The sequence below is a fragment of the Pagrus major genome, chromosome 4, assembly GCF_040436345.1.
Source record: "Pagrus major chromosome 4, Pma_NU_1.0".
Taxonomy (NCBI): Eukaryota; Metazoa; Chordata; class Actinopteri; order Spariformes; family Sparidae; genus Pagrus; species Pagrus major.
Window position 1 is genome coordinate 38,252,985 of NC_133218.1, and position 22,589 is coordinate 38,275,573.

The following is a 22,589-nucleotide window of genomic DNA, read 5'->3' on the forward strand; positions in this document are numbered from 1 at the left end:
CTATTATGCACATACACACACTTTGCTGAATCCTTTTCCGGATCATAATATATGAGACAACAAGTGTAATTATGATGTCATATTGTGTTCACACTTGAGACGTACAAACTTTGAGTATTGTCCTGGTGTATATGTGGCATTTCATCTAACCAGGAGACGTTTAATTACAAATAAATACAGATGTGTGTTCATCTCTTTACCTTTACCCAAAGAAGACCATCTGTGGTTGAATTAATCAGATCAGTCAGATCCACTTCAAATAAAGACAGTAGAGTGCTTGATGTTTTTTATTTCCTTTATTTTATTCTGAAGTTACTCAACACTCACGCCGTTCTCTTCAATAAGTACTTTCATACTCTACTTTAAGTAGTTATTTAGATCACGACCTTTAAGTCATTACACAATTTAGTGGACTCAACTTATCTTTTCAAATCAATATAACATAAATATACAAGTTTTATTCATTTCATGTTGATTAAACTTTAAATTTGTAGTTTTCAGTCTCCACTTGAAATGATGAGTAGGATGAATGTACCGTTCAGAGTTCAATCAACAAATTAAAGTAAGTTTCTACACAAACATCTTCAGCACATTGGCAGATTTCCCAGCATGCACTGTTTGAGAGTTCAAACTCTCCTGAGACTCTTTCATACTTTGACAACAACAAAAGTGATTGTGATGTGATTGTTTTTAACACATTTTAAGATGAATCAGATTTTTTTTCACAATAATGATAAAAAGCTGAACATGATAAAGGTTCATATTGAATTTATTCTTCACTTCATCAGTTTGTCGGAGCAGAATCTCAGCTGTGTACAAGCAAATAAGGACTGATCTCCTGATTGATTATGATCATGTGAACTGAACTCATCATGAGCAGTGACAGCCTCTGAGGCTGAACAGACACAGGAAGGAGCGCCGCCTGAACACACTCAAACATTTACACAACAACAAGAAGACGTCAGAGTACCGCCCACAAGGTTTGATTGACAGGTGAAGAAACGACACAACAATCAGCTCTCAGCAACAATGATGGAAACAAAACAAGTCTGAAGAAATGAAACACAGAATTTAACCCACTGACCCTGAAATGACTTCAGTCTATCTGAGGCTACAGAACTCAGCAGAGGCTCCATCAAAAACATAAAGTCCAGCATAGAGAGGCTGAGTGAATGTGGTCTGGACTCTGTGGAGGAGAGTCACGATGCCAGAGACGCTGTAGAAGGACAGAATACCTGCACTGTGATCCAGGTACACTCCAACTCTGGAGGACAGAGCACCTGAGACGGGAGTGTTGACACTGTTGTGATAAAAGTCATGACTGTTTTTGTCACAATATAACATCCAAGATATGTCATTGTATCCAAATAAACATTCATGTGAGTCTCCTGCTCTGCTGATATTCTTGTATGCGACTGCTACATAGACTCGTCCTCCCCCTCTCCGCTCCACCTCCCAGTAACAACGTCCAGTCAGACTCTCTCTACTCAGGACCTGAACCCAGTAAGTGAATCTGTCTGGATGATGAGAATAAGACTGATGTTGACTCACTCTTGTTGCTTTTCTGTTCCACTCAGATAATAACAGAAGTGTGTTTGCTGTGTTTGGATCCAGTGTGATTTCACGTGAATATCTTAAGAATCCAGCTCTGGTCATGGGCTCTGGTTGTGACAGTAAAACATTCACTTCAGTCACTGTCGGTGAGACGTTTGTCTGTTTCTGTCTCAGGACGTCCTGTAGTTTGTCTCTGACCTCTGACACAGCTGCTGTCACATCCTCAAAGTACTTGAGAGGACGGATATTGATGCTGGATGAGTGTGTAGACTCACTGAGTGCTGACAGTGAGGGGTAGTTGTGTAGAAACTGGTTGTGATCCTCTGTGTGTGAGAGCTTCTTCAGCTCAGCGTCTTTCCTCTTCAGCTCAGTGATCTCCTGCTCCAGCTTCTCCTGAAGCTCTTTGACTCGACTCACTTCAGTTTCCTGCTGGGATCTGACCTGCCGCTTCACCTCAGAGCGTCTTTTCTCCATGAGACGGATCAGCTCGGTGAAGATCTTCTCACTGTGCTCCGCTGCTTTATCAGCAGAGCCATTGATGGCCTCCACCTCCTGTTGAAGCACCTTCACATCTTCCTCTCTGTCCTGGATTCTCTGCTGGATGTTTTGTCGACTCCCCTCCAGCTCTCTCTGCCTCTCAGTCCTCTCTGCTGCAGCTGACACTGTGTCGTGGCCTTTATGTTCGTCCACAGGGCAGAGATAACAGATACACTGCTGATCAGTACGGCAGAACATCTTCATCACCTCATCGTGACGAGAGCAGATGTTCTCCTGGAGCTTCTTGGACGGCTCCACCAGCTTGTGTTTCTTCAAAGGAGCTGCTTCATAATGAGGCTGCAGGTGTTGCTCACAGTAAGAGGCCAGACAGACCAGACAGGACTTTAATGCTCTCAGTTTCCTCCCAGTGCAGACATCACAGGCCACATCTTCAGGTCCGGCATAGCAGTGATCAGCAGGAGCAGCTTGGAGTCCAGTCTTCTTCAGCTCCTCCACTAAAGCTGCTAACATGGTGTTTTTCAGCAGCTCAGGCCTCGGTCTGAAGCTCTTCCTGCACTGAGGGCAGCTGTAGATCCCCTTCACATCCTCTGTGTCCCAGTGGTCTTTAATACAGTTCTTGCAGTAGCTGTGTCCACAGGGAGTAGCCACCGGATCCTTCAGTAGATCCAAACAGATCGGACAAGAGAAAGTCTCTCGGTCCAGCTGAACTGCTCTCTGCGCCATTTCACCTCTCAGTACATCGACTGTCTGAGTTTCACTTCCTGATAACTGAAATTAGTTAGAGGCAACAAGATAAGAGATCAGAGATAAGAGGGAGCGATTATTGACCTTTGGTTCACTCCAGGAGGAGGAGCGGCTCTGTGGATCTGAACTCTGTTTCCTCATTTACTGCATGTTTCATGTTGTAAATGTTCGAGTGTGTCTGCAGTCAAGTTTTCATCCAAATGTATTTTGAATTTTGACCAAACTTTGAGAAAAATCATCCAAAGAAAATAAGCTTGTTTTCATCCACTACGAGTGAAACAGCAGCTGGCACAGACTCCTGAGGGCACAAGATGATGTCATTAAAGGAGCAGTCTGTAGTTTTGGTGAGGAAATGTTAATGAGCAGAGAAAGATCTTGATTGGCTGATTTTTTTTCTGCCTAAACAAACTAAATAAACAAACTCTATGTTTTCATGACTGATTAAACTGAATAAACAAACTGACCCTAAAGGACAACACACTTTATACTGTTTGACTTTGTTTATATGTGGTGGACCCTGCCACCTTTCACCTCCAGTTGTTTGACTGTTAAAGCCTTTTTTCATAAACATTTATAATAAGTATAAAAACATAAATAATAATACCCAGTCGACATCTTGTTACATCTCTCAGCTTTAGTAGAAACATTCAGTCTTCATTCAATAGTTTCTCAGAAGAGCTGCAATGATTCATTGATTAGTTGTCAGCAATGAAATGAATCCACAATTATTTTCATGATCAATTATCCAAATCAGTTTGAATGATTCCTAAAGAAGTCCAAATTCTCTGATATCAGTTTGTTGAATGAGAATATGTTCTGGTTTCTTTCCTCCTCTGTGACAGTAAACTGAAGATCTTTGGGTTTTGGACAAAATGAGACATTTGAGGACGAAACACTGATCAACATTTTTCATCATTTTCTGACATTTTATAGACCAAACTGCTCAGTTAAAATGTGAACTTTTACCAGAGAAAATCATGCAGATGTGTCTAATTTTAATGAAACAGTTTCATTAAACCTATATGTTTTCTAATATGTAAAATTAGTATAAAACAATTGTCTCCATATAACTGTATAATCAGGAGTTGAAACGTCTGGTCAATAAGACAAAAGTCATCAGAGCACCTGGCTGACAGAGAGCAGGAAGTGTGTCTGTTGTGTTAAATGAAGTTATTATAACTAAAGTTCAGGAACTAGACCACGCATCCTCGCTGATTCTCCACCTGAGCCATCTAACCAAAACCACCTGGGTCCCTCCAATCACCAGTGCAGACCTACATAACTGAGCCTAACATTTTTCTCCTGTTTGTCTCAAGTTCTCACAACACTCCCCCCCAGACCCTCTACTTCTCCTCTATCATCCCCCACAGGACCACTAAGCAGGTCAGCATTTGACATCGCCATCTCACAGGAAGAAGACTGTCCAGAATTGGACCCTTGCCATTCCAGCACAGGAACCAAGGGGGATAATGAAGACGAGACGCGTGCTCATCGAGATGTACCCCCACTCTGAGTCTCAACCTCCCTGGCTCCTACACAGACCAGAAACTCTACAACCTTATACAATCCCCTCTCCTCCATTTCGATCTCCACCCCCCCTTTTCCTTAATCCACCTACCTCGACCCCTCTTTCCTTCATCACCTACCTTGACCCCCTTCTCCTTCATCCGCCTACTTCGACCCCCTTCCCCTTCATCCGCCTACCTCGACCCCTCTTTCCTTCATCTTCTGGCCTCGACCCCTCTTTCATTCATCATCCTGCCTCGACCCCTCTGTCATTCATCACCTACCTTGACCCCCTTCTCCTTCATCCACCTACCTGGACCCCCTTCCCCTTCATCACCTACCATGACCCCCTTCTCCTTCATCCGCCTACCTTGACCCCCTTCCCCTTCATCCACCTACCTCGACCCCTCTTTCCTTCATCCACCTACCTTGACCCACTTCACCCTTCATCACCTACCTGGACCCCCTTCCCCTTCATCACCTACCATGACCCCCTTCTCCTTCATCCACATACCTTGACCCACTTCCCCTTCATCCACCTACCTGGACCCCCTTCCCCTTCATCCACCTACCATGACCCCCTCCTTCTTCATCCACCTACCTTGACCCACTTCCCCTTCATCCACCTACCTTGACCCACTTCACCCTTCATCACCTACCTCGACCCCCATTTCTGTTCGTCAAACGTACTCAAACCCCCTTCCCCTTCATCAACCTACCTTGACCCCCTTCCCCTTCATCACCTACCTGGACCCCCTTCCCCTTCATCCATCTACCTCGATCCCTCTTTCCTTCATCCACCTACCTTGACCCACTTCCCCTTCATCCACCTACCTCGATCCCTCTTTCCTTCATCCAACTACCTCGACCCGCTTCTCCTTCATCCACCTGCCTCGACCCCTCTTTCCTTCATCTTCTGGCCTCGACCCCTCTTTCATTCATCATCCTGCCTTGACCCCTCTTTCATTCATCCACCTGCCTCGACCCCTCTGTCATTCATCCACCTACCTCGACCCCCTTCGCCTTCATCACCTACCTTGACCCCCTTCCCCTTCATCCATCTACCTTTACCCCCCTCTTCTTCATCCACCTACCTGGACCCCCTTCTCCTTCATCCATCTACCTGGACCCCCTTTCCCCTTCATCCACCTACCTTGACCCCCTTCTCCTTCATCCACCTACCTTGACCCCCTTCCCCTTCATCCACCCACCTTGACCCCCTTCCCCTTCATCCACCTACCTTGACCCACTTCACCCTTCATCACCTACCTCGACCCCCATTTCTGTTCGTCAAACGTACTCAAACCCCCTTCCCCTTCATCACCTACCTGGACCCCCTTCCCCTTCATCCATCTATCTCGATCCCTCTTTCCTTCATCCACCTACCTTGACCCACTTCCCCTTCATCCACCTACCTCGATCCCTCTTTCCTTCATCCACCTGCCTCGACCCCTCTTTCCTTCATCTTCTGGCCTCGACCCCTCTTTCATTCATCCACCTGCCTCAACCCCTCTGTCATTCATCCACCTACCTCGACCCCCTTCGCCTTCATCCATCTACCTTGACCCCCTTTCCCTTCATCCACCTACCTCGACCCTCTTCACCTTCATCACCTACCTTGACCCCCTTCCCCTTCATCCATCTACCTTGACCCCCTTTCCCTTCATCCACCTACCTCGACCCCTCTTTCCTTCATCCACCTACCTTGACCCACTTCACCTTTATCACCTACCTTGACCCACTTCACCTTCATCACCTACCTGGACCCCCTTCGCCTTCATCACCTACCTTGACCCCCTTCCCCTTCATCCACCTACCTTGACCCCCTTCTCCTTCATCCACCTACCTTGACCCACTTCACCTTCATCACCTACCTTGACCCCCTTCCCCTTCATCACCTACCTTGACCCACTTCCCCTTCATCCACCTACCTCGACCCCTCTTCCCTTCATCTTCTGGCCTCGGCCCCTCTTTCATTCATCCACCTACCTCGACCCGCTTCTCCTTCATCCACCTGCCTCGACCCCTCTTTCCTTCATCTTCTGGACTCGATCCCTCTTTCATTCATCCACCTGCCTCGACCCCTCTGTCATTCATCCACCTAGCTCGACCCCCTTCGCCTTCATCACCTACCTTGACCCCCTTCTCCTTCATCCATCTACCTTGACCCCCTTTCCCTTCATCCACCTACCTCGACCCCTCTTTCCCTCATCCACCTACCTCGACCCACTTCACCTTCATCACCTACCTTACCCACTTCACCTTCATCACCTACCTGGACCCCCTTCGCCTTCATCACCTACCTTGACCCCCTTCTCCTTCATCCACCGACCTTGACCCCCTTCTCCTTCATTCACCTACCTGGACCCCCTTCCCCTTCATCTGCCTACCTTGACCCCCTTCCCCTTCATCCACCTACCTTGACCCCTCTTTCCCTTCATCTACCTACCTTGACCCACGTCACCTTCATCACCTACCTGGACCCCCTTCCCCTTCATCCATCTACCTTGACCCCCTTCCCCTTCATCACCTACCAACCACAGAGGGTCTTCAGGTAAAAGCAAAGTCATGAAGTCAGATGAGTCGTCTGATATTAGACATTTTCAGACAGATAACAGACTGATGTGGCCACGTCTCTAATCTTACTGTCTTCATGTGATTGGACGGACCAGATGTGAGGGGTCAAACTGGGACTTGGGACGTCTGTACTGGACTCATCAAAGTCTAAGGACACTAACATGTTGACACTCTTTATATTTACTTTTTGCCACAACAGACATGCTCTATTATGCACATACACACACTTTGCTGATTCATTTTCCGGATCATGAGACAACAAGTGTAATGATGATGTCATATTTTGTTCACACCTGAGACGTACAAACTGTGAGTATTGTCCTGGTGTGTATGTGGCATTTCATCCAATCAGGAGATGTTTCATTACAAATAAATACAGATGTGTGTTCATCTCTTTACCTTTACCCAAAGAAGACCATCTGTGGTTGAACTAATCAGATCAGTCAGATCCACTTCAAATAAAGACAGTAGAGTGCTTGATGTTTTTTATTTCCTTTATTTTATTCTGAAGTTACTCAACACTCACGTCGTTCTCTTCAATAAGTACTTTCATACTCTACTTTAAGTAGTTATTTTTGATCACGACCTTTAAGCCATTACACAATTTAGTGGACTCAACTTATCTTTTGAAATCAATTTAACATAAATATTCAAGTTTTATTGATTTCATGTTGATTAAACTTTAAATTTGTAGTTTTCATTTTCAGGCCGATTTAATTTTCTAACTTGAAGCGTTTCCACTTGAAATGATGAGTAGGATGAATGTACTGTACAGAGTTCAATCAACAAATTAAAATAAGTTTCTACAGAAACATCTTTAGCACGTTGGCAGACTTCCCAGCATGCACTGCTTGAGAGTTCAAACTCTCCTGAGACTCTTTCATACTTTGACAACAACATAAATGATGGAAACTTTCTGATTTTTTTAACACATTTAAAGATGAATCAGGGTTTTTTTTCACAATAATGATAAAAAGCTGAACATGATAAAGGTTCATATTGAATTTATTCTTCACTTCATCAGTTTGTCGGAGCAGAATCTCAGCTGTGTACAAGCAAATAAGGACTGATCTCCTGATTGATTATGATCATGTGAACTGAACTCATCATGAGCAGTGACAGCCTCTGAGGCTGAACAGACACAGGAAGGAGCGCCGCCTGAACACACTCAAACATTTACGCAACAACAAGAAGACGTCAGAGTACCGCCCACAAGGTTTGATTGACAGGTGAAGAAACGACACAACAATCAGCTCTCAGCAACAATGATGGAAACAAAACAAGTCTGAAGAAATGAAACAGAATTTAACCCACTGACCCTGAAATGACTTCAGTCTATCTGAGGCTACAGAACTCAGCAGAGGCTCCAGGATAAACATGAAGTCCAGCATAGAGAGGCTGAGTGAATGTGGTCTGGACTCTGTGGAGGAGAGTCACGGTGCCAGAGACGCTGTAGAAGGACAGAATACCTGCACTGTGATCCAGGTACACTCCAACTCTGGAGGACACAGGACCTGAGACGGGAGTGTGGACACTGTTGTGATAAAAGTCGTACCTGTTTTTGTCACAATATAACACCCAAGATTTGTCATTGAATCCAAATAAACATTCATGTGAGTCTCCTGCTCTGCTGATATTCTTGTATGTGACTGCTACATAAACTTGTCCCTCTCCCCCTCTCCGCTCCACCTCCCAGTAACAACGTCCAGTCAGACTCTCTCTACTCAGGACCTGAACCCAGTCAGTGAATCTGTCTGGATGATGAGAATAAGACTGATGTTGTCTCATTCTTGTTGCTTTTCTGTTCCCCTCAGATAATAACAGCTCTGTGTTTGCTGTGTTTGGATCCAGTGTGATTTCACGTGAATATCTTAAGAAGTCAGCTCTGGTCGTGTAGACTCACTGAGTGCTGACAGTGAGGGGTAGATGTGTAGAAACTGGTTGTGATCCTCTGTGTGTGAGAGCTTCTTCATGTGGCGACACGAGGGTTATTACCATGTTATGTACCAAATACCAACAACGCCACCTTGGGTTAGGGCCCAAGGACCCGTACTATAGGTCAATTATTATCTACGAAAGAGGACACTCAGGTTCGTTCACTCAGGGAGGGCAGGAGACGGAGTTCAATGTTCACATATACAAACTTTTATTATTTAAAAGTCCACAAGATTTGGCACTAAATGGAAAAAAGGGAGAAAGGAGCCCAACTGGAGAAAGTGGGGGGTTCAGGCTGAGGCTTACCGGCTGGAGGAGGGGTTGTGATAGGGGAGATGACATCCAAAAAGAAAAAGGAGAACACCCCACTCACAGCAAAAAGGTGACGTGCACAAAGAAAATCTTGAACGGGGATCACACAACACACAAGGGGATCACCACCACCCAGGGGAACCACCACCACCAACACCGTCGGCCTTCAGCACTAGGGGAAGAGGAAAACACAATTAGGAGGGCCCACAGTTAAAGAAAAGAAAACATTTTATAATTTGTGCCAACAAACTATAGATAATAAACTGAAAAAAATATTGAATTAATCATAAATCAACCAACCAAGACAAGAAATCAAGAGTCTCTGGCCAGAGATCAACTCAAGAATTAACCATAACTATTTAAGTTTAACAAATAAGAAAAACTTTAATTGCAATCAACTCTCAAAATAAACAAATTACCCCAACAAAAACAATAAACACCCAAAATACTAGGAAATTACCAAAAGAAAATCAGCCATTAAACAGAAGATAAACAAATAAACACTAACACCAAACCTCGGCGGATTGCCTTTAAAACACGCACACACACACACACACACACACACACGGTCAGTAGCAGGAAGCAGGTGGACCAAAGGCGGCCAACCGGGTCCAAACCGAGCCGTTGGCGCAGCGGCAGCAACACAGTACAGTGGCCAAACAGCGACCCACACCACCCGTCGGAGTAGGCAGCAAGCAGCAGCAGCAACAACACAGTACAGTGGCCAAACAGCGACCCACACCAAGCCGTCAGAGTAGCGGCAGCAAGCAGCAGCAGCAAGCAGCAGCAGCAACAACACAGTGGCAGAACAGCGGCGAAGCAGCGGTAGTGACGTAGCAGTGGCCCAGGTGCCGTGATTGAGCAGCAGCGCTTACTTAGCTTAATTAGCTTTAGCATCCATTACTCCGGTATTAGTCCGGGGATATTAGCGTCCCATCCAAAGAGGGAGAGGGGTGAAGAAAATCACACAGCGGGGGAAGACAGCCACCATGCGTGCAGCACACGACCAGCAGACAATGCTCCGGTCGGCAGCGGCAACACGTCAAATGATCGCCTCGACCGCAGTGGAAACGCCAGATCTGTGCTCAGATGCTAGTGGCGAGTACCACGACCCGGAAGTGGACGGGCCGAAGAGGCAGGAAGCGAGAGGTCAGGAGGAGGAGCATGACCTACTTTTATCCCCTCTGTCTGCGTAACGATTGGCTAATGAGCCAGAGGGGCGGTGGTGCAGCAAAACTAAGTTTGATATGGTGATACAGTGATGCCTCATATCACTACAATCCACCCCCCCCATTTTCATCGTCGACCCGACGATGCACTTGAAAGATTGACTCTAAGACCATGGTCTAAAGAAAGCAGACACAGCACTTGACTGAACGGCTGAAGGCCCCTCATGAGCCACCTCATTGGCAGGCCTGGGTAAGTGATGAAGGTTTGAATGTTGACCAGCTGTAGATCGGGTCGTCTGTCGCCTGACAACTTCATCATTCCCTAGAGGAGGGACTGCCAAGGGAGCGGCCCTGACAGTAGGAGGCCGTGCCGCCGAGTGGGCAGGAAGTGCTGAGGGTAAAGGTACTGTACGTAGCACAGCGGTGTCGCTACTCCCAGAAGAGGGAGAGGCCAAAGGAGCTGAAAAAGCAGGGGGCAATGGGGCTGTTGAGGCAACGGGTGTCGCCGATGCAAAAGCCGGTTGGACTCCTCCCGCAGCATGACCAGCGGGAGGGAGGATGGTGTCCCTTACCACAGCCATCAAGTCCTCGTCATCAGACGAGCTCGCCAGTGCTACTGGCCGGCCAAGTGAGATTGGAAGAGGAGCATGGTTGTCGCCTGAAGCAGCCATTCCAACTATGGCTTTAAGCAGTGTTCGATGTACCCGTTTGACCTTGGCAGGGTCGTCCTCTGGTGCAACTGTATACACCGCACCATTACCAGGGGGAGCTTTAATCACCCGATGCACCACAGGATTCCATCTGTCCTGGATCTTATGACGACCCTTCCAACCAAACTCCTTTAAAAACACTAACTGGCCCTCCACCAGTGGTTCTGACCGGACCGACTGGTCATGATTTTCCTTGCGGCGTTGAGCTGCCTCCTTTAGCCTACCCCGGACGCCTTCAAACGCCACGTGTAACCGGGTCTGATGCTCCCGGACCCAGTCATTCACCGTCCCGTCTACAGGATCCTGCACTCTTCCCAACAAGAAATCAACAGGGAGCCTTGCTTCACGACCAAACATGAGGAAAAAGGGGGATTCCCCAGTGGATTGGTGTGGAGTAGTGTTATAAGCGTACAGTATCTGAGGTAGACAGGAGTGCCAGCAACGCTTTCTAGAGGGAGGCAAAGTGCGCAGCAGATCATGAAGAGTGCGGTTGAAACGCTCGCACTGACCGTTACCTGCCGGATGGTACGGTGTGGTGCGGGATTTCTCGATAGCGTAGAGACAGCACAGCTGCTGAATAAGTACACTTTCGAAGTTGCGACCCTGATCGGAATGAATGCGGGCTGGAACACCAAACTTCGAAAACCACTCCGTAACGAGCACTTGTGCCACAGTAGAGGCGCGCTGGTCACGAGTGGGGATGGCAAGGGTGTATTTGCTAAAAACATCCGTCAGCACCAGGACATTCTCCAGCCCGTTATGGGTGGGTTCAAGCAGGGTGAAATCCATTGCAAGGATTTCATTAGGCTCTGAAGCCAGCAGATGTCCCATAAAGCTATGAGCTGGTGGCCTGGAGTCCTTAGCCACTTGGCACCTCTCACACATTTGACACCAACGCTTCGCATCAGACGACATCCCCGGCCAATAGCACCGCTGCCGGAGCAGTTCCAAAGTTCTGCCCACCCCCTGGTGGCCATGATTTTGGTGGACCTCCATGAGGACTTTGTCCCTCAGAGCAGCTGGCAAAAGCACCTGGAGAACTACTTCCCCCCCGTCGGAGCGAGAGACTTGCCGGTACACCACTCCGGCCCGCTCAATCAATCGCTCCCACTGCTTGAGAAGCACCAAGGCTGATGGAGATAACCGCTTACGTTCGTCATGATTCGGGTATCGTTTCTGCTGCCAAAACACAAGAACTTCCTGGGTCACAGGATCAGCTTGCTGAAGTTCACCAATGTCTGCCGGCAGATGCTGAGGCAGGGCCTGAACAGCAGCCTGACAGGCTCTAGGCCCCCTGACCTGGAGAACCTGTTGCAAGGGCTGAGGAAGTGATGTGCCGGAGACCATCGTCTCAAGATCTAGGGTTCTGGGAGGATGCAAGCGAGACAGAGCATCCGCATTCGTGTTACTCTTGCCCGAACGGTAACGGATCTCAAAATTAAACGACGCAAGTTGGGCTGCCCAACGCTGCTCCAGGGCTCCAAGCTTAGCCGATGTCAGGTGGCTGAGCGGGTTATTGTCTGTGAAGACAATGCATTTGTGGCCTAGCAAGTACTCACGAAATTTATCCGCCATAGCCCATTTTAACGCCAGAAACTCGAGCTTCATGGAGCTATAATTGGCGGGGTTGCGTTCAGTCGGCCTTAAGCTTCGGCTGGCGAAGGCTATGGGCCGCACCTTTCCTTCTCTATCCTGGGAGAGCACTGCACCCAGGCCTCCATGGCTTGCGTCAACTTCCAAAATAAAAGGAAGGGAAAAGTCAGCATATGCCAGCACGGGTGTGGTGGTAAGCTTAGATTTTAAGGCATCAAAGCTCTGCTGATGTTCCCCTGTCCATTTTTCTACCACTTGTGGTTCAGACCGTCTGGACTTGGACCCCACAAGTTCAGCTACAAGGCGATGTAGAGGGGCAGCCAACTTGGCAAAGCCCTCCACAAAGCGACGATAGTAACTTGCGAACCCAAGAAAGGACCGCAGCGCCAAGATGGTGGTGGGGGGCTGCCAGTTGGCTACCACCTCAACCTTGCTTGGATCGGTGGAAACACCTTCGGTTGAAATGATGTGACCCAAATAACGCACCTCTTGCTGAAAGAACGAACACTTTGACAACTTCGCTTTCAGACCTTCGTGCTGTAACCGCTGCAGGACCACTTCCAGCCTCTTAAGATGTTGTTGGAAGGTGGAGGAGAAGACCACAATGTCATCCAAATACAAGAGCAATGACTGACATTGTTGATCTCCAAAAACCCGCTGCATGAGTCGCTGGAAAGTGCTGGGTGCATTACACAACCCGAAAGGCATGCGGTTCCATTCAAAGAGTCCGAAAGGAGTGCAAAACGCTGTCTTGGGTCGGTCGGCCTCTGCCACCGGGACTTGATTGTACCCGCTGGCTAAATCCATAGTGGAAAACCAGCGGGCTCCTGTGAGGGCATCCAGCGATTCCTCGATCCGAGGAAGAGGAAATGCGTCTTTTCGGGTCTTGTTGTTTAGCTGCCGGTAGTCTACGCACAAGCGCAGGCTACCATCCTTCTTCTTAACCAACACAATTGGTGATGCAAATGGACTGCAGCTTTCCCTGATGACCTGCGCATTAAGTAGCTGGTTGATGTGTTCCTTGACCACTTCATATTCCGATGGCGGAATACACCTATAGCGCTGACGTATGGGAGTGTCATCCAAAAGCGGGATTTCATGCGCTATCAGGTTGGTGCACCCCAGGTCGCTGTCGTGGGAGGAAAAGACAGAAGCATATTTCCAAAGAAGAAGTCGGGCTTCCTTCTGTTCGTCAGCTGACAAAACAGATAGGTCAACCGCATCTATTTGGTCTTGCAGCGTAGGAACCACAGCCTGGGATGCAACGGTGGCCAGGAAAGATGGAACCTCCTTAACACCCGAAGGTAAGCTCACCACACCAACCTCACGCAAAGCACCAACCTCTGTACGAGGGTAAAGCAACACATCAGAAGTTCCAACATTTACAACAGGTATGTACACAGTACCTCCCTCAACTCTAACCAGTGCTGGGGATGCAAGCAGCCCAGCAGGAAGGCCCCGATCCAAGGGCTCAAAGAGCACAACAGTCCCAGAGTACTGGGCCGAACAGGTGGTTGGAACAAACTGCATAGTGCCACCAAAGATACGGCAAGCTTTCTTGCCTCGCAGCTTGACCTTGCTAATGACATCTGAAGAAGAAGTCAGAGAGGCTTGATGGCATCTCTGCAATGCCTGCACCACAGACCTTGGTGCTTCAGTGACGGTGGGCAAATTAAACAGGGCAGAGCCATGTTGCCCAAACAAGGTGCTGTAGCATCTTCGTAAAATGTTCATCCCCAAGACACCTGGGGCAGGAAGAGAAGCATCAGCTGGAGGGTCCTTGACCACCAGTAGCCCACACCCTGGCAAAGTCCTACCGCAAAGCTCGACTTCCAGTTCCAAGTAGCCGAGATATGGGATGGGCAATCCATTGGCTGCTTGAAGCTGAAGCCAATGGCAAGACTGAAGTTTGTCTTGGTCCCAAGTCGCGAAGTGTTGCCGGAAGAAGCTTTCTCTGATAGTGGACACCATGGACCCAGTGTCCACTAAGCAAGGAACCGTTACTCCCCCCATAACCATGTCCATGTGTGGACAAGCGCTGATTAGCTTAGCCTCTCTCCCATCCCCCAACGTGACAGGTGAGCCAGTAGCAGCTCCCCTCGAACTTTGGCTCCGCAGTTCGACGGGCGCTAGTTTCCCGAATGCTGAGCTGGATCCCGCCGAGAGGCTGGCCGAGAAGAAGCGGTCACTGAAGGTTGAGAAGGGACACGCTCTCCTCTACACTCCCTGGCGAAGTGGCCAGGCTGCTGACATCGTCGGCAGATGACTGGGCCACGATAAGAAGAAAGGTTACGCTGCTGATTGATCTGCAGCTGAGCAAGAGTGTCGGTGAGATGGTTAAGCTGTTCCTGTTGGAGCTTCAGCATTTGTTTCACCTCCTGCAGCTCCGAAGCCTGGCGTGGACTAGCTACGGAAGGAGCAGTCTGGACACCACACTGCAAGCCCATCAATGAAGGAACTGAGTGGCTTCGGCCCCGAACCCCCCCTGGCAATCCCTCTCGCTCCCACCTAATTGCCTCTGCCCTAGCATCCAGCAGAGAGACTGTAGGCTGCCTGCGTACTAATTGTTTTAATTCTCGACGGAGGGAACCATCAATGACGTTTTCAATAAACTGATCGCGCAACAACACATCTGCATTTGGCATCTCGCTTGGAGCGCTTTGTTTCACCGCAGACATCAAACTCATTAACGCGAGGGAGAACTCTTGGAGAGTCTCCCCATCTTGTTGTCGCCTCGAGAAAAACGCCTCCTGTAAGGCAACGTACGAGTCTGCGCAACCATACAACTCTCGCAAAACCACAATAATTTTAGCTGGGTCACCTCTGTCAGTGGTCGAGCGATATTTTATTTCTTCACGCGCCTCTCCCTCTAAATGGTCAAAAAGAAAGAATGCTTGATCGTATGTGGACAGGTGGCGAGCCCTCATGCAAGCCTGAGCTTCCTCAATCCACTCCTCTAGCCCTATACCTGATCTACCCCTAAACACTGGGCACTTCCTATCTCGGGGTACAAGGACCAGTCGCTCTGTTACAGGAGCGGTAGAAGTGGACGGTGCTGGAAGAGGTTCAGCAGGAATGGAAGGTGCAGCACTAGGACCAGGCACAGCCACAGCCTGTTCCTGCTGCAATCTATCATTCTCTGCCCTCAACTGTGCCACCAAATCCCTCAACTCTTGTAGCTCTCCCTCCATTACTATACAGTTACGGCTAAACTGAACACTAGAGCCACGACTACCAAAAGAACACAATGGACTCACCGCTGGTTCGACTTAAGCTGCTACTCATTCACACACAAAAAGGCAATCTGCAAAGCAAAAGGACAGAAAGAAAACATGGAACACACGTCTCCACCTCCACTGAGTTGATCCTGCCGACAACGCCAAGTTTGTGGCGACACGAGGGTTATTACCATGTTATGTACCAAATACCAACAACGCCACCTTGGGTTAGGGCCCAAGGACCCGTACTATAGGTCAATTATTATCTACGAAAGAGGACACTCAGGTTCGTTCACTCAGGGAGGGCAGGAGACGGAGTTCAATGTTCACATATACAAACTTTTATTATTTAAAAGTCCACAAGATTTGGCACTAAATGGAAAAAAGGGAGAAAGGAGCCCAACTGGAGAAAGTGGGGGGTTCAGGCTGAGGCTTACCGGCTGGAGGAGGGGTTGTGATAGGGGAGATGACATCCAAAAAGAAAAAGGAGAACACCCCACTCACAGCAAAAAGGTGACGTGCACAAAGAAAATCTTGAACGGGGATCACACAACACACAAGGGGATCACCACCACCCAGGGGAACCACCACCACCAACACCGTCGGCCTTCAGCACTAGGGGAAGAGGAAAACACAATTAGGAGGGCCCACAGTTAAAGAAAAGAAAACATTTTATAATTTGTGCCAACAAACTATAGATAATAAACTGAAAAAAATATTGAATTAATCATAAATCAACCAACCAAGACAAGAAATCAAGAGTCTCTGGCCAGAGATCAACTCAAGAATTAACCATAACTATTTAAGTTTAACAAATAAGAAAAACTTTAATTGCAATCAACTCTCAAAATAAACAAATTACCCCAACAAAAACAATAAACACCCAAAATACTAGGAAATTACCAAAAGAAAATCAGCCATTAAACAGAAGATAAACAAATAAACACTAACACCAAACCTCGGCGGATTGCCTTTAAAACACGCACACACACACACACACACACACACACGGTCAGTAGCAGGAAGCAGGTGGACCAAAGGCGGCCAACCGGGTCCAAACCGAGCCGTTGGCGCAGCGGCAGCAACACAGTACAGTGGCCAAACAGCGACCCACACCACCCGTCGGAGTAGGCAGCAAGCAGCAGCAGCAACAACACAGTACAGTGGCCAAACAGCGACCCACACCAAGCCGTCAGAGTAGCGGCAGCAAGCAGCAGCAGCAAGCAGCAGCAGCAACAACACAGTGGCAGAACAGCGGCGAAGCAGCGGTAGTGACGTAGCAGTGGCCCAGGTGCCGTGATTGAGCAGCAGCGCTTACTTAGCTTAATTAGCTTTAGCATCCATTACTCCGGTATTAGTCCGGGGATATTAGCGTCCCATCCAAAGAGGGAGAGGGGTGAAGAAAATCACACAGCGGGGGAAGACAGCCACCATGCGTGCAGCACACGACCAGCAGACAATGCTCCGGTCGGCAGCGGCAACACGTCAAATGATCGCCTCGACCGCAGTGGAAACGCCAGATCTGTGCTCAGATGCTAGTGGCGAGTACCACGACCCGGAAGTGGACGGGCCGAAGAGGCAGGAAGCGAGAGGTCAGGAGGAGGAGCATGACCTACTTTTATCCCCTCTGTCTGCGTAACGATTGGCTAATGAGCCAGAGGGGCGGTGGTGCAGCAAAACTAAGTTTGATATGGTGATACAGTGATGCCTCATATCACTACATTCAGCTCAGCGTCTTTCCTCTTCAGCTCCGTGATCTCCTGCTCCAGCTTCTCCTGAAGCTCTTTGACTCGACTCACTTCAGTTTCCTGCTGGGATCTGACCTGCCGCTTCACATCAGAGCGTCTTTTCTCCATGAGACGGATCAGCTCGGTGAAGATCTTCTCACTGTGCTCCGCTGCTTTATCAGCAGAGCCATTGATGGCCTCCACCTCCTGTTGAAGCACCTTCACATCTTCCTCTCTGTCCTGGATTCTCTGCTGGATGTTTTGTCGACTCCCCTCCAGCTCTCTCTGCCTCTCAGTCCTCTCTGCTGCAGCTGACACTGTGTCGTGGCCTTTATGTTCCTCCACAGAGCAGAGATAACAGATACACTGCTGATCAGTACGGCAGAACATCTTCATCACCTCATCATGACGAGAGCAGATGTTCTCCTGGAGCTTCTTGGACGGCTCCACCAGCTTGTGTTTCTTCAAAGGAGCTGATTCATAATGGGGCTGGAGGTGTTGCTCACAGTAAGAGGCCAGATAGACCAGACAGGACTTTAATGCTCTCAGTTTCCTCCCAGTGCAGACATCACAGGCCACATCTTCAGGTCCAGCATAGCAGTGATCAGCAGGAGCAGCTTGGAGTCCAGTCTTCTTCAGCTCCTCCACTAAAGCTGCTAACATGGTGTTTTTCAGCAGGTGAGGCCTCGGTATGAAGCTCTTCCTGCACTGAGGGCAGCTGTGGATCCCCTTCACATCCTCTGTGTCCCAGTGGTCTTTAATACAGTTCTTGCAGTAGCTGTGTCCACAGGGAGTAGCCACCGGATCCTTCAGTAGATCCAAACAGATCGGACAAGAGAAAGTCTCTCGGTCCAGCTGAACTGCTCTCTGCGCCATTTCACCTCTCAGTACATCGACTGTCTGAGTTTCACTTCCTGATAACCCAAATTAATTTGAGGCAACAAGATAAGAGATCAGAGAGAAGAGTGAGTGGTTCTCGACCTTTGGTTCACTCCAGGAGGAGGAGCGGCTCTGTGGATCTGAACTCTGTTTCCTCATTTACTACATGTTTCATGTTGTAAATGTTCGAGTGTGTCTGGCTGATTTTTTCTTCTGCCTAAACGAACTAAATAAACAAACTCTTTGTTTTCATGACTGAATAAACTGAATAAACAAACTGACCTTGAAGGACAACACAATTTATACTGTTTTACTGTGTTTATATGTGGCGGACCCTGCCACCTTTCACCTCTACTTGTTTGACTGTTAAAGCCTTTAAAGCCAGTCGGCATCTTGTCACATCTCTCAGCTTTAGTAGAAACATTCAGTCTTCATTCAATAGTTTCTCAGTAGAGCTGCAATGATTCATTGATTAGTTGTCAACACACCTAAATATCCTGGTTATATTCCCTGCACTTTTTAATATTTACACACCAAAGGTATAAAAATGTAAAAACAGACACATGTTTGTTGTTGTCTTGATTATTGTGGACAGAGATAATAAACCCGCCCAACATCATCACTTTCAGGAGAACTTCCTCAACTCAACTTAATACACGTAAACACACACACACACACACACACACACACAGTATATAGCGGCCTGAGGCCTCGTGGGACCAGAGAGAAGCTGAGTAAGTCCATCTCGGTGCGAGATGATCCGTCCTCCGTGTGTCTTCATGAGAGCCGGCCGGCTGATGGAGCTGCTGGTTGGAGGAGTGTGATGGAATGAGAAGCGACAGGGAGGAGATTGGTTTGTCCGGTGCTGCCACAGTGATGGATGCAGGGGAAACCTGGAAGACCACACACACACGGATACAAACACAACCTGCGGCCCGTCGCATCTATATTTAACCATAATAAAACAGGATGAGGTGATACATTTCAATTCACATGAAACCATAACCACATCACAACCTCATCTCGTCTCGTGTTTGGAGGAAGTTTGTGGCAGTGGAGCCTCTACAGTGAGGAGAAAGAAATTCACTTTTCCGCCCCCTGATATCTTTTTCTCAGCACATTTTTGTGATGTAATAAACTCTTAAGAATCCAGTCACACAAATTGAGCACAACATTTGTTTTCTTCACTCTGATAGCGGCAGGATGATGACGTTAGTCCTTCCAGCAGTCTTGGTCTAGGTCTGATCTGGGACCCCATGTATCATACATGTGCCTGGATGACCATCAATTGTTCAGTGGTTCTTTGGTCGTAAGAATCAAAACACAGGATTGTCTCTGGACACAGAAGATTATGTTCTGTATATTTTTGGCCACCAGTGGTGTTTTTCCATCACATCAGCCAGCCCGGCTCTACTCGCTTTGATTCTGTACATGTTGGTCATTCACCAGCAGATAGTCACAGATTGGCTGCAGTCACAAAGACGTCACCGCGGGTCACTTGGAGGCGGGGTGGGTGCACTTTGGCCCTACTCCGGAGCAGGTCCATCCCGGGCGCGGCTTAGATCAACGCTGTAAAACTGCTATAAAACTGCTGTAAAACTGGTGCTGGAGATGTGACTCAGCATGGCTCGATTTGACTCTGCTGATGGAAAAACCCTTTGAACAAACCTTTTATGATCAGGGAAAGTGGACCCAACTTAATGAAATCCCAAGGTGGTTAATATTTTAGTCACATTTTTGAGTCACGCTGAGGGACTGAAATATTTGGGACTGTGTTTGACGGCCACACAGAACCATGATACATAGTGTGGGGTCGTCACTCAATGAGCTCTGTCACAAGTCATTTTACTATTATTACTATACAACAGATGACAATTGTCATAAACATAACATTACAGAGGTGAAAATGTTGGAATAGTTGGTGGGAATAAAAGCCACTGCGAATTCTTCAAGTCATGAAAAACACCCAAAATCCTGAGGGACAGCCGAGGCCACTGTAGATTAAGTCTTACCCCACACAGCACCGTCTCTCTGTTCGCACTTTACGTTTCGTGCAGGATTTTGGTTGCTCACCTGTCTCTTACTGTGATGAGCTCACTGTGTAGCAACAGACCTTTTCCTAATTAATAGCAATTGGTATAAAAAAACTACATTGAATGTCCCCGCGGCTGCTTCTCATTGAAAGGCTCCCAGTGTTTTTGCCAATGAGAGACTTTTAATGTGAAAGAGCAGCAACTTGAAACACTCAGTTTGCATCAGCTGATGACAGATTCAGTGTTTGTAGAAAAGTGACTTCTGTAATTACTGTTGTTAATTGTTTTCAATCTGAACTCTATTTTCTCATGTTTGATGTCTTTCAGTGAGAGTGCTGCAGACTGGACGGAAACAAAATAAAACCCACCAAAACCATCTTCGTCCGTCTTTACTCTGTCCCAGCAGTTGCCAACTCTGGTTTAGTTGAAATAAAACTTTATTTAAAGCGTTTGAAGTGACAGGAGAGGAGCGAGTAGCAGGGCTGGGAGTATTTTTTACAATACTGAATATTATTATATATTGAATTAAGTTTTTTAAGATTTTTACTCTGTAAGCAAACATCATCCTCTAACCTGCACGGTGACAGAGAATGTTCTTCCATAGATGAAGTGGGCCGCATCTGTAGCGTGGTGCAGAGTGAAGCTACCTTCCACTACACATTTAATTTGAATGTCTTTATTTTTGTTCTGCAAAGAGCAAAAATATGTATTTTATCATCACAGTTCGCCACACACACATATTAACTTCAGACTCAAGTGTGTGTTCTCATTCACTGAACATATTCACTGTTCTAACACAGAAAAATCATAACACCTGTACCAACATCAAAACAATAAATCATGTGACTGTTGTATCCCTAGTCTCGACCAGTTTCATCATGTACATTCAATATATCAACTTATTTCGCAAACACACAGTATCAATCACGTCTAAACATTGTCAAATTAATCATGTATCTATTTTAACCTATTTATGTATTTATCTCTGAACTACACGAGCAGTCCGGGCTGACCGGCTCATAGTTTTCCTGTTGCTCGCGGTAACTACGCAACCAGTGCTAACTACAGGCTAGCCGTTTTCCGTACGGTACATTGGCTGAGTAACGTCTATAAACAACAATACATAACGTCCGAACGGGATAATAAACCAGCACATAACACATTCACCCACTCGTTACACATCTCTAACGCTCCCTTCTTACCTGCAAAGAGCAAAAATATGTATTTTATCATCACAGTTCGCCACACACACATATTAACTTCAGACTCAAGTGTGTGTTCTCATTCACTGAACAGATTCACGCGTGACTTCCTTATTCCTGAACACACCGTGTAGCGAACGCGCCCTCTGCTGGTCGGAGTTAGGTACTGCAGTGCAGACTGCTAGGGAACTACATTTTTCAGACAATAAACCATTTTTTTTCTCACCATAAACACAGAAAATTACTACCACACTCTGAACATGAGCTGTACTGAATGTAAATTATATTAACCATGTAAATAATAATAATAATGTAGGGATATTGGCTCTGTATGCCACACATCATAAGAAAGTTATTATTTTCGCAGAAGGCAACAAAACCAGCACTACAACCACAGCTGCGACACGCATCAACAACATCTGGGTCCATTTTTTCCTCTGAACCCTCATTAATTTGTGACCTTCCTCAGCATAGATTTTATGATCAGCTGCAGCCGGCAGGACGTGTTCAGCTCCACCTGATAGATTCGTCTGATCGACACACACAGAAGATTACGTTCCCTTTGTGAGTCCGACCGCTCATTAAAGCTCTTTATATAGAGTTATGTTGTTTACAGCAGCTGCCAGTGTCAGATCACACACACACACACACACACACACACACACACACACGCACACATAATATAGACACAGACTGCTGAGAAAAGACAAACACAGTTACAGTTCAGTAATGTAGGTGATGAAAACACGGCTGAACAGAACAAGCTGACAAACGTGATGACATTTATGAATACGTGTACATGGACACAAACCACACACATGCGTACACACACACACACACACACACACACACACACACACACACACACAGACTGCTGAGAAAAGACAAACACACTTTTATAGCTCAGTAATGTGAGTGTTGAAAACATGGCA

At 47.3% G+C, this 22,589-nt stretch overlaps 2 protein-coding genes and 1 long non-coding RNA gene across 3 annotated transcripts; all 3 read right to left on the reverse strand.

Moving 5' to 3' along the window:
* Nucleotides 1-281: 281 nt before the first annotated feature.
* Nucleotides 282-2,840, reverse strand: LOC140994476 (tripartite motif-containing protein 16-like). The gene is made up of 2 exons (XM_073464115.1): nt 633-2,840; nt 282-502 (listed from the first exon to the last, which is right to left on the reverse strand). The coding sequence occupies exon 1, from the start codon at nt 2,773-2,775 to the stop codon at nt 1,102-1,104; it is 1,674 nt and encodes a 557-aa protein (XP_073320216.1). The 5' UTR covers nt 2,776-2,840; the 3' UTR covers nt 282-502; nt 633-1,101.
* Nucleotides 2,841-7,355: 4,515 nt separating this feature from the next.
* Nucleotides 7,356-18,456, reverse strand: LOC140994322 (tripartite motif-containing protein 16-like). Its single transcript, XM_073463894.1, has 2 exons — nt 17,538-18,456; nt 7,356-8,763 (listed from the first exon to the last, which is right to left on the reverse strand). Exons 1-2 carry the CDS (start codon nt 18,417-18,419, stop codon nt 8,215-8,217), a joined length of 1,431 nt encoding a protein of 476 aa, XP_073319995.1. The 5' UTR covers nt 18,420-18,456; the 3' UTR covers nt 7,356-8,214.
* On the reverse strand, nt 9,002-16,805 carry LOC140994478 (uncharacterized). Its single transcript, XR_012178739.1, has 2 exons — nt 16,254-16,805; nt 9,002-9,298 (listed from the first exon to the last, which is right to left on the reverse strand). It is a non-coding gene; the product is annotated as an uncharacterized lncRNA (long non-coding RNA).
* Nucleotides 18,457-22,589: the final 4,133 nt, after the last annotated feature.